Genomic DNA, 12,618 nt, shown 5'->3' on the forward strand with positions numbered 1-12,618 from the left:
TTTTCACTTCCATGTTGTTGAGATCATTCAGCATCATTTATTCTTCAATCTAATCACCTCTCGCGCATCGAGTTATAGAGTCTTTCAGCACAGGAAAACTTCGGCCTAACTTGTCCATGCTGATATCTTATATTAATCTAGTCCCATTGGCCAGCATTTGGCCTATTTGCCTTTTAAATGTGGTAATTGTACCAGCCTCCAACACTCCCTCTGGCAGCTCATTCCATACACACACCAACCTCTGCCTGAAAAAGTTGCCCCTTAGGTCCCATTTATATCTTTCCCCTCTCATGTTAAACCCTCTTGCTTCCCGTACTCTGTGGAAAATCACCTTGGCTCGTCACCCTATCCACGCCCCGAATGATTACATAAACCTCTTACCAGGTCACCCCTCATCCTCTGATGAGGGAAAACAGCCCCAGTCAATTCAGCCTCTCCCGGCAGCTCAAACTCCCCCCAAGCACCACTGGAAACAAGCCCAGCCTGTCTGACCACTCCTTGCAATACAACACACAGCTCTCGGTCCAGTAAACTTGCTCCAATACTGAAACTGCATGGAGATGTAGTCTCACCAATACCCCACGTTCCCACTCCTCCTGACTGCAGCTCCGATGCATGCACGGCCTAAGGTCCACTTCACCTCACTCCTGAACTGAGCTTGGGCGGGGTACGCTTCCATAACCAACGTGACCAATTGTAAGTTTTGCCAAACCAAAAAAGGGCATTCTTCACGTATGTGTTCAGACAAGAAAGCTTGGCAACCTTGGACAGTGTTTGAGCTGAACGCCATCTTGCCTCCCCTGAGAGTTGTCCATACATGTCCCTTCTCAGCCCTGACAATCAGAAATGGGAATACTGTCAGGATTCCCAGCATGGGAACCCATCTGAATTGAAATTCTGGCAGTGGATACGACTGTGATGATACCATGGCTTTCAGGGGTCGACTTTGTCTTTTTTTAAAGTGAATAGGCATTTTAAGACAAAGCTGTCCATGAAAGCCTCGAAAGCTTATGCGATCTTGGGTTTTTGTTTTAAAAGTTGGGACAAATGGGCGGCACGGTAGCTTCATAGTTAGCACTGCCGCCTCCCAGCACCGGGGACCTGGGTTCGATTCCAGCCTCGGGCGACTGTCTGTGTGGAGTTTGCACATTCTCCCCTGTGTCTGTGTGGGTTTGCTCCAGTTTCCTCCCACAATCCAAAGACGTGCAGGTCAGGTGAATTGGCCATGCTAAATTGCCCATCGTGTCAGGGGTGAGGGTAAGGGGTAAGGGGAATGGATCTGGGTGGGTTACTCTTCAGAGGGTATTGTTGGGCCAAAGGGGCTGTTTCCACGCTGTAGGGAATCTAATCTAATAGGAGCAGCCTGAATGGGCAGGATTAGCTCCCACAGAACGAGGATTTTTTACTTTGTTAGTTGTTCACTCACTCATAGTGGGTGGCACGGTGGCACAGTGGTTAACACTGCTGCCTCACAGCACCAGAGACCCGGGTTCAATTCCCGCCTCAGGCGACTGACTGTGTGGAGTTTGCACGTTCTCCCCGTGTCTGCGTGGGTTTCCTCCGGGTGCTCCGGTTTCCTCCCACAGTCCAAAGATGTGCAGGTCAGGTGAATTGGCCATGCTAAATTGCCCGTAGTGTTAGTTAAGGGGTAGATGTAGGGGTATGGGTGGGTTGCGCTTCGGCGGGGCGGTGTGGACTTGTTGGGCCGAAGGGCCTGTTTCCACACTGTAGGGAATCTAATCTAATCTAAAAGTTGTTGCTCTCAGCAAGGTCTGGACACAGCTGTACATCTCTTCCTGCTACACTCCCTCTAAGAGTCTTCCCTTGATGTTTTCCCTTCTGCTGCTGGAATCGCATGTGAGACAATCTGTTTCCTGAATTTGCCTTTGCCAAGGGTGTGTTTATGGGTTGTTATCATATTGGAACAGTCACTGTTTAGCAGGAGCCAATTAATCTATTATAAGATTTCCAATCACATTAAGTTATCCCAATTTATTGTTTCTTTTGTTGTCTTATAACTGTAGTACATGAATAAAGTGTATTTTGCTTCAAATCTGGCAGTTTGACCAGTCAAATTGCATCTGGAACGCAACACCTCCTTTCAAGTAAGTAAGTGTTAAAGGCCTCGGCTGCCATCTTAATATATTTTGAGAGGGTTTGGTCTGGTCCAGAACAGGGCACAGCCGTTGTATCTATCCCACAGCGTCCAGCTCAGAGCCAGGATAATTATCGGGAGAACGATAGGAGTACTGGCCCAACAGGCAAATGCTGCATTGAAATCTCGTAAGCCATGCTGAGATATGAGCTCACGGTGACTTGATGATGTTCCTTCCAGAGAAAGAATGGAGGAAAAGATTCCCTTCGAAGGAGGATGAAGAGGATGAGGAGGAGGAGGATGATGAGATGAAACAACTGCGTGAGATTCAGAGGAAGGAGCTGAACAAGGTGCGAGAGGTGCCTGGCCCTGGAATGAATTGTTAGTTTCAGGGGACAGGCCACAGGCCATATCTGGATATGTTAGTGGAGGTTGTGACTGTTTTCACTGGGCTGGACATTACATTAAAAAAAAGACCTCAAGGACTTTTTCAAAGAAGTGTGAAGGAATTGTTCTCAGTGTCCAGATCAATATTTATCAATTATAGGGCGGCACGGTGGCAGAGAGGTTAGCACTGCTGCCTCACAGAGACCCGGGTTCAATTCCCGCCTCAGGCAACTGTCTGTGTGGAGTTTGCACATTCTCCCCCGTGTCTGCGTGGGTTTCCTCCGGGTGCTCCGGTTTCCTCCCACAGTCCAAAAATGTGCTGGTCAGGTGAATAGGCCAGGCGAAATTGCCCGGAGTGTTAGGTGAATGGGTAAATGTCGGAGCATGGATCTGGGTGGGTTGCTCTTCGGAGGGTCGGTGTGGGTCTGTTGGGCCGAAGGGCCTGTTTCCACACTGTAAGCAATCTAATCTAATCTAATTTATTCTGTCCCACAAAAGACAGATTATCGCGTCAAAATCACACTGCTGACTCTGGGAATGCAGGGGGTTTGATAGATCAGGAGGGTTTGTGCCCCAGGGAGAGGCTGAATACCCTGTGGGCTGTTTTTACTGGAGCATTGGAGTCTGAGAGATTCATAAAGTCATGATGGGCACGGATAGGGTGAACGGCCAAGGTCTTTTCCTCGAGGTGAGGGCTTAATGTGAGAGGAGAAAGATTTAGAAGGGACCTAAAAGGCGACTTTTTCATGCAGAGGGTGGTGTGTGTATGGAGCAAGCTGCCAGAGAGTGTGTTTGGAGTGTGCCAGGGCGTATGAATAGGAAGGGTTTGAGGGGATTGTGGGCCAAATGCTGGCCAATGGGATTAGATTAATTATGGATGTCTGGTCGGCAGGGACGAGTTGGACTGAAGGGTCTGTGTCCATGCTGTACAACTCTCTATATCTTTCCTTTCATTTAATATCATGGCCATTCACTAAAACTTTGTTGTCCAAGATTTTCTTTAACAATAAAACACGTTTGTTACATGCAAGAGAAAAAAAAACAAACCAAGCTATCTAAATATAGAATACAATTTAAAAGCTCTCAGAACGCACAGCAAAAACAGAGTCTCAGACATTCCCCTATTACAGTGGGGGAAATCAGTCAAATCCAGACAAACCACCCTTTCATAAAAAATCTTTTCAGTGTCATTCAACTTTTCTGCCCTGGGAACTGTAAAATCTTCCCACATGGACACTCATGACACAGAAAGCTCAGATTTTCTCAGTCCTTTACAAAGCAGCTGATTTCTAACCAAACAGTCCTGTTCTGAACGTTTCACAAACCAAAGTTTTGCGCCAGGGGCTTTCCCTGAACTGTACGACAATTCTTTCGAGGAGAGAAACTATATTTGCTTTTGACCACAGTCAGGTGAGAGATTTTACTCTCTGAGTTTTCTGAGCTAAAGTTAGCCTTGGATATTCTAAGCAAGCTAATGCCTTTGAATGTTTACTCCCTCTGTCCTAAGCCCCACAATTAACATTCCAGGGCTCTGAAGTTACTTGTTGCCAGAAACGAACGGGATTCGGTCACTATTGTGGATAGTTTTAAATACTTCACAGAAGTAATCAATACCCATATGCCACTAGTTTGAAATTCAAACTCTGAAGATGATGATCTTGCATGCCTTTATACACAATACCTAAGCAAACAGTTATTTATGGACACACGTGTCGATATAGGTATGGAATACCTTTTCAGCGGAGTCGTAATTTTGTTTCTCGTGTTCTAGATCCAGTCCGGACTGGGCAAATTGATCTTGAAGGAGGAGTTGGAGAAATCCAAGCCGCGAGGGAGGAAATCACGTTCACTTCCAGACCGAACCACAAGGAGTTTCTGTAAGCATTATGAACAGAAATCGATGTAGTTTTGGAGGTGCTGTATAACATCATGTGAAACCCTTTCTGCACGCAGCAGCAGTGCTGAAGCCCCTGACTTTCCATCAATCACAACATTTCTGACAGGATAACACTGGGGCAGGGAATAGACGGGAGAAGGGGATATGTTGGGAACTCTGCCAGTATCTGGAAGGAGGTGAAAGATGAGGTACCACTCCATCAGCACAAACGTTTGATTCTATTTCAGTTGTGCAAAGGTTCAGTGAAGAATGTACTTGCTACCCATTGTTAAAAGGTATGGTGCTGGAAAAGCACAGCAGGTCTAACAGCACCCGAGAAGCAGGAAAGTCAACTTTTTAAAAAAATTTCAAAATATACTTTATTCATAGAAATAAATCTTTCGTACCTGTACAATTGGTCATGTCGTTCTATATATATACACATTGCATGTCTTAACATTACAGAGAACAGATTGAATTAATCGAATTTATAGTTATCGTATTCACAGTTCCATTTATTAACCATCCAGTCTCTTGGTATTTAGCCGTGGCTTCAGCGGAACCCACCTACTGAGTGGGCCCCCTGTTATACGATAGCAAAGGAACCTTCTTTAACCCCCAGTTTATGGAGTTCCCATTTGACTGTCCTGTCTCTGGGGTAGCTGTCTGCATCCCCATGGTAAGCACAAACTGCTGGACCCTCGCTGGGCTGAGGTAGCTGTCCAGCTCCTCACTGGGGTCATTTACCCGCAACATTTCGGGCATCAGCCCTTCCTCAGGAATGTCCTAGCTCCTCAGATGCTGCCTGACCTGCAGTGCTTTTCCAGCGCCACACTTTTCAACTGTGACTCTCCCAGCATCTGCATGGTACTGGGGGCAAAGTACTAACTTGGATTGAAAGTTGGTTGGCTGATAGGAAACAAAGAGGAGTGATAAACGGCTCCATTTCGGAATGGAAGGCAGCGACCAGTGGGGTACCGCAGGGATCAGTGCTGGGACCGCAGCTTTTTACGATATATGTTAATGATATAGAAGATGGTATCAGCAATAACATTAGCAAATTTGCTGATGATACTAAGCTGGGTGGCAGGGTGAAATGTGATGAGGATGTTAGGAGATTACAGGGTGACCTGGACAAGTTAGATGCATGGCAGATGCAGTTTAATGTGGATAAATGTATGGTTATCCACTTTGGTGGCAAGAACAGGAAGGCAGATTACGACCTAAATGGAATCAATTTCGGTAAAGGGGCAGTACAGAGAGACCTGGGTGTTCTTGTACACCAGTCAATGAAGGTAAGCATGCAGGTACAGCAGGTAGTGAAGAAGGCTTATAGCATGCTGGCCTTCATAACAAGAGGGATTGAGTATAGAAGCAAAGAGGTTCTTCTGCAGCTGTACAGGGCCCTGGTGAGACCACACCTGGAGTACTGTGTGCAGTTCTGGTCTCCATTTTTGAGGAAAGACATTCTGGCTATTGAGGGAGTGCAGCGTAGGTTCACGAGGTCAATTCCTGGAATGGCGGGACTACCTTACGCTGAAAGACTGGAGCGACTGGGCTTGTATACCCTTGAGTTTAGAAGACTGAGAGGGGATCTGATTGAGACATATAAGATTATGAAAGGATTGGACATTCTGGAGGCAGGAAACATGTTTCTGCTGATGGGTGAGTGCCAAACCAGAGGACACAGCTTAAAAATACGGGGTAGACCATTTAGGACAGAGATGAGGAGAAACTTCTTCACCCAGAGTGTGGTGGCTGTGTGGAATGCTCTGCCCTAGAGGGCAGTGGAGGCCCAGTCTCTGGATTCATTTAAGAAAGAGTTGGATAGAGCTCTCAAGGATAGTGGAATCAAGGGTTATGGAGATAAGGCAGGATCATGATACTGATTAAGGATGATCAGCCATGATGATATTGAATGGTGGTGCAGGCTCGAAGGGCAGAATGGCCTACTCCTTCACCTATTGTCTGTTGTCTATTGTCAGTCCTCACTCTCTCGTATTTCCTGCTCGTGGCCTGTTGCTCAAAAGGAAGGCTTGTCTGGAATTCATAAGGACAAAGACAAGAACGCCGCATTTCAAACAGTCACTACCATTTGTATTATTGCAGAAATGAATGCTGGTAAGTTGGCAAGTTGACCCTGATTGGCTGGGCTGTTGCCATGGAGAAAACAATAAGAACGCGCTGCTGGCCGACCCTCCTGAGGAATTCAGCGAAGGTTTGAGCCTGTCCCCTTTGGTTTGCAGAGACTGGGCCCCTGTGTGTGAATGGATAATTAACAATTCGAAGTGAACACGATCCTGATGATCTTAAATTGGTTCGTCGTAAAGCTAGAAGCAACACCCAAGACTGCTCAGCAAGTGCTGCTCCATCCTGGAACTGCATTAAACACTTGGGTTTTGCAAAGTGTGAGCTGGTTGAGTATGGTCTGCACCACCGCCTGTTACAAAGAACTGAAGGATCGTGCTGTTGGTTTGATCGGAAAATCACAGGTTGATATGATCTACATGCCCAGCGTCAGACTGCGCTGAAATACATACACAGCCTACTCAACTATGTGGCAGGCAGAATGTCCACGTTGGACTGATGGCAACATTCTGTTCAGCAAAAATACCACTCGCACACCCGCGGGAAAGCAGCAGTATGAAATGGCAACTGGTCTTCATACATATATATGTATAAAATTAGATTCTTTGAAAATCGAGCTGAGAAGGAGCGTAAGTTGTCTGAAATCTGACCATGTCTGCTCTTGTCACGGAACATTACCTCTCAGAACTTCCTGCAGATTAACCAGGAAAGAAACATTATGCTTGGAATCCTTTTGAACTTTCCCCTGGTCATGATGTAGTTCCACAGCAGGGGGTGCAAGTCTTCAACACGACAGTGGTGAATGTCAACTCGTCCACCCCTTAGCTCGTGGGTGTTTGAAACAAACTTTCTCGGGGAGGGTGCAATCGTAAATACCGGAGAGGGGTAAATTGAAGCACATTTTCGGGATAAGGAACAGATAGGGTGTACAGAAATAAACTGCCTCCAGTGATTGAAGAGTGTAAGCCTGAGAATCGAAGCTATGGAACAATTTGAGCCCGATCCTGCAAGGTTTAATTCAGGAAACGGGAAGGCTGAGAGGAATTTGGAATTCCTTTCTCTTCCTTCATATTTTGCAGGATGTGTGTGTGCAAGGCAAGCTCTGAGTGCCCATTTCAGATTTATCGATTGAACTTAAATCCTGCCAATGACTTGTGGCATTTGAACCCAAACACCAAGAGTCCAGTGACATCACAACAATGGCACAGTTTCCCCAAATGATAACTGATGTTAGGTTAGAGTCATAGAGATGTACAGCACGGAAACAGACCCTTCGGTCCAACCCGTCCATGCTGACCCAGATATTCCCAACCCAATCTAGTCCCATCTGCCAGCACCCTGCCCATATCCCCCCAAACCCTTCCTATTCATATACCCATCCAGATGCCTCTTAAATGCTGCAATTGTACCAGCCTCCACCACATCCTCTGGCAGCTCATTCCATACATGTACCACCCACTGCGTGAAAACATTGCCCCTTCGGTCTCTTTTATATCTTTCCCCTGTCACTCTAAACCTATGCCCTCTAGTTCTGAACTCCCCGACCTATCCTATCCATGCCCCTCATAATTTTGTAAACCTCTCTAAGGTCACCCCTCAGCCTCTGACGCTCCAGGGAAAACAGCCCCAGCCTGTTCAGTCTCTCCCTGTAGCTCAAATCCTCCAACCCTGGCAACATCCTTGTAAATCTTTTCTGAACCCTTTCAAGTTTCACAACATCCTTCCGATAGGAAGGAGACCAGAATTGCATGCAATATTCCAACAGTGGCCTAACCAATGTCCTGTACAGCCGCGACATGACCTCTCAACTCCTGTACTCAGTACTCTGACCAATAAAGGAAAGCACACCAAATGCCTTCTTCACTATCCTATCTACCTGCAACTGCACTTTCAAGGAGCTATGAACCTGCACTCCAAGGTCTCTTTGTTCAGCAACACTCCCTAGGACCTTACCATTAAGTGTATAAGTCCTGCTAATATTTGCTTTCCCAAAATGCAGCACCTCGCATTTATCTGAATTAAACTCCATCTGCCACTTCTCAGCCCATTGGCCTATCTGGCCAAGATCCTGTTGAGACTGATAGTATTTTGTTGTCTAGAGATACATGACAAACTGGTTATATGGAGTTAGGTCACAGATGAGCCAATATCTCACTGAACGGTCTAATAATCACATGACTCTTATTTCCTACAGCTCCTCAACAGTCAACATGTAAATCACCCTCGCTCCCCATCCATGGAAGGAACAGTCTGGACAGGGTAAGCATCAATTTCCTGTCCTGTAATTTGGAATATTTCATCATGTGGTGATGTCACTTTATAACGCAAATAGGGGAGTCGTCGCACTAACAGCTCCCACATGGAGCTGAACTGTGTTCAAGGGCAGGAAGACATGACTGATTTCAGAGATGACACTGGAAAGGTATAATATCAGGTAGGCCCAGGCTTCATCTGAAACATGCTATGTGTGGTGCACCGACACAGAGTTACAGAGAAAGGGAAGGAGGTGACTGAAATAACTGCACAGAGGCTGGTATCCCATCACCCTTTAGCGTCCTTGATACTGGTCCAGCTCTCTCACGGCCAACTCTCAGAGTGAGCAGAACCTCTGACACTCCTGTTTATATGTGTCAGCCGGGACTCCCTGATTAACAGCCCCAATCAGGGAACTCATTCTCGAGGTTACAACCACAACCTTGGCAGGAAAGAGAAAATCTTTACGTCAGAGCAGAATGACAAGCCGTTGGCAGGAATTATGAAACAGTAACATCAGACAGTCAAATATTTCATTGACTTCTGAAGAAAATGTGAAAATGCTCAGGGAGGAGGGAACACACATGTTCAGTAATACAAGATGTGCCTTCCCACATCCATGTGGGAATGGGTCCATTTTGAGGTCATGGCCAGTATTGAGGCTCCAAGCCTAGGATTATCTCTTTCAGGTTGGCTTTAAGTGGGGACTGTCAGCGATGCCAGTGTCGTGGCAAAGTGATGGTTATTGTTGGCGAGGTCACACATGCCATGCCAGTCAATAGCTTTGCCAAGTTTTCTAAAGTCCAGTTCATACAAGAATAAACGGAATGCACGTCAAACTACAGAGGGGGAGCCACATGGACACTTGGAAGCAGGAGGCAGTGGCAGCCCCTGCGTTGGGACCTATCTGGTGACTGGTCATGGATACTGAGAGTCTATATCCACAATGATTGAATGATGTTGCAGACTCAATGGGCTTATGGAGAGTCTGACAGGTAAGGGGACCATGACCTGGATGAGCCTCAAGGCTCTTGGCCTCAACCAAGGTACTTGCTGTCTGCTTGGACAAAAGTCTGTGAGATGGATGAGCAAACTGACCCATTCCACTCAGGCGGCAGGATGAAGGACATCTCCTAATGCTGCTAAAGAACTTGGGGAGGATCTAGTTGTCAAGGTCCATGTTGGAACCAATAGAGTTAGAGACAGTCACAGAGACGGACAGCAGGGAAACAGACCCTTCGGTCTAACTTGTCCATGCCGACCAGATATCCCAAATTAATCTGGTCCCATTTGCGAGCATTCGGCCCATATCCCTCTCAATCATTCCTAGTCATGTCCTTATCTAGATGCCTTTTCAGTGTTGTAACTGAACCAGCCTTCACCACTTCCTCTGGCAGCTCATTCCATACAAGCACCACCCTCAGTGTGAAAAAGTGGCCCCTTAGGTCCCTTTTAAATCATTCCCCTCTCACCTTAAATCTAGTTTTGGACTTGCCTACCCTGGGTCAAAAGACCTTGACCTGATCCATGTCCCTCATGATTTTATAAACCTCTATAAGGTCACCCCTCATCCTCCAACGCTCCAGGGAAAACAGCCCCAGCCTATTCAGCCTCTCCCTATAACTCAAACCCACCAACCGTGGCAACATCATTGGAAAGCATTTCTGAACGCTTTCGAGTTTCACAACATCTTTTCAATAACAGAGAGACCAGAATTGAACACAGTATTCCAAAAGTGGCCGAATTAAGGTGCTGTACAGCTCCAACATGCTATCCCACTTCCGACACTCAATGAACTGACCAATAAAAACAAGCACACCCCCAAATGCCTTCTTCACGACCCTGTCTACCTGCGACTCCACTATCAAGGAACGATAAACCTGCTCTGCTCTGAGGCACAGGCTCTGTGTATTAAGTCGCGTGGACTTGGCAGAGGTTTTTGCAGGATGGTAACATCACTAGATATTCCTGAATAGAACAGTTTACCAGTGAAATACAGCTTCAGTGGGGGGGGGGGGAGGCACAGAGGGTCAAGATTAAAGCATTGGCAAACATCCTTTCTTGTCTTGTGTTGTCATGTATTACGGCCCAGTGTTAAATGATGGATAATTGCAGGGGTCAGAGTGGAGATTTCAGAATGCAGGAGGGATCTGTGTAAGACGCTGCACAATTCAGGCCCTTTTTAGAAGTCAGGGAAAGGAGACCGATTACAAATTTGTTGAACATGGTGTGTTGTGATCGAAATGTTTCTTTTCTTCCCCAGCTGCAGTCCGCAGACTTTGTTACACCTCAGAGACCGGAGAGAAGGAGCGAAGCTGCAGGTGAGTTGGGGGTCGCGACAGGATTCTCATCGGGATTTTGTCCATCCCTGTGACAACAGAGCTGTCAGAGGAGAGTTCAGCCAGAGACTCCCCGGCTGTCACAGAAGGGCCTGACACACTGTTTGAAGCAAATGTGTCAATTGCTCAGTATAACACTGATTACAGCAATGACAGGCCAAGTCTGGCCTGAGCCTCAAACAGTACGGCACTCCCTCAATATTGACTCTCCGACAGTGCGGCACTCCCTCAGTACTGACCCTCTGACAGTGCGGCCCTCCCTCAGTACTGACCCTCTGGCAGTGCAGCACTCCCTCAGTACTGACCCTCTGGCAGTGCAGCACTCCCTCAGTACTGACCCTGGGACAGTGCGGCACTCCCTCAGTACTGACCCTCTGACAGTGCGGCCCTCCCTCAGTACTGACCCTCTGGCAGTGCAGCACTCCCTCAGTACTGACCCTCTGGCAGTGCAGCACTCCCTCAGTACTGACCCTCTGGCAGTGCAGTTTTCCCTCAGCACTGACTCTCCGACAGTGCAGCACTCCCTCAGTACTGACCGTCTGACAGTGTGGCACTCCCTCAGTACTGACCCTCTGGCAGTGCAGCACTCCCTCAGTACTGACCCTCTGGCAGTGCAGTTTTCCCTCAGCACTGACTCTCCGACAGTGCGGCCCTCCCTCAGTACTGACCCACTGACAGTGCGGCCCTCCCTCAGTAGTGACCCTCTGACAGTGCGGCACTCCCTCAGTACTGACCCTCTGGCAGTGCAGCACTCCCTCAGTACTGACCCTCTGGCAGTGCAGTTTTCCCTCAGTACTGACCCTCTGACAGTGTGGCACTCCCTTAGTGTGATGCTGGGAGTGTCAGTCTGAATTTTGTGCTCACGTCTCGAGATTGCAGACACAAACACACCACAATCTGACTCAGGGTCTTCTCCCACTGAGTGAAAGATTCTTAATCCGGGAATAATCCGGGACAGCATTCCTCCATCCATCAACAGCTCTCTGTAATGTCCTGACACCCCCCTCATTCTGGCTAACAATAACTCCAACTGAAGCATGGCACTTTGTCAGTGAAGAGCGTTGAGGATATTGCTAAAAGATGTCATTTATCAATGTTAAACTTTGTTTCTAATCTCTCTGACTCATAAAGTATTCCCTGTGCAGAGAACCAGCAAACAACTCTGCTGGTGAAAATAACAGGAATTTTCCAATGGTGTTGGAAAGTTGTATACATTTGGTGAATGCTGAGCTTTATCTCATCCTTGCTCTGGTGATAAAGCTCGCTTGTTTCATAGCATCCCTACCACGTGGAAGCGGGCCATTCAACCCATCAAGTCCACACTGTCCCTCTGAAGATCATCTCACCCAACCCCTGACCCTGTATTTCCCATGACTAAACCATCCACAGCCTGCACGTCCGTGGACAAATTTAACAAGGCCAATCCACCTCACCTGCACATCCTTGGGCTGTGGGAGGAAACCGGAGCACCCGGAGGGAAACGCCACATAGCCAGTCACCTGAAGGTCGCACCGAACCTGGACCTCTGGTGCTGTGAGGCAGCAGTGCTAACCACTGAGCCAATGTGCTGCCCAGGGTTG

The 12,618-nt window shown here is 47.4% G+C and overlaps 2 protein-coding genes across 11 annotated transcripts in view; one reads left to right on the forward strand and one right to left on the reverse strand.

Moving 5' to 3' along the window:
- lgi3 (leucine-rich repeat LGI family, member 3) overlaps positions 1 to 12,618 on the reverse strand; it is a 272,695-nt gene that overhangs the window by 170,865 nt on the left and 89,212 nt on the right. The window lies entirely within an intron of this gene.
- dmtn (dematin actin binding protein) overlaps positions 1 to 12,618 on the forward strand; it is a 73,140-nt gene that overhangs the window by 50,830 nt on the left and 9,692 nt on the right. For all 10 annotated transcript variants that reach the window (XR_011953857.1, XM_072554212.1, XM_072554207.1 and 7 more), the window contains 4 exons: positions 2,336 to 2,445; positions 4,254 to 4,359; positions 8,641 to 8,705; positions 10,963 to 11,020. Coding sequence is in view for 9 of the 10 variants with exons in the window: in XM_072554212.1 (XP_072410313.1) it covers positions 2,336 to 2,445; positions 4,254 to 4,359; positions 8,641 to 8,705; positions 10,963 to 11,020 (339 nt within the window). In the remaining variant the exon portion in view is untranslated. The remainder of the gene's footprint in view (positions 1 to 2,335; positions 2,446 to 4,253; positions 4,360 to 8,640; positions 8,706 to 10,962; positions 11,021 to 12,618) is intronic.

The sequence above is a fragment of the Chiloscyllium punctatum genome, chromosome 35, assembly GCF_047496795.1.
Source record: "Chiloscyllium punctatum isolate Juve2018m chromosome 35, sChiPun1.3, whole genome shotgun sequence".
Classification (NCBI taxonomy): domain Eukaryota; kingdom Metazoa; phylum Chordata; class Chondrichthyes; order Orectolobiformes; family Hemiscylliidae; genus Chiloscyllium; species Chiloscyllium punctatum.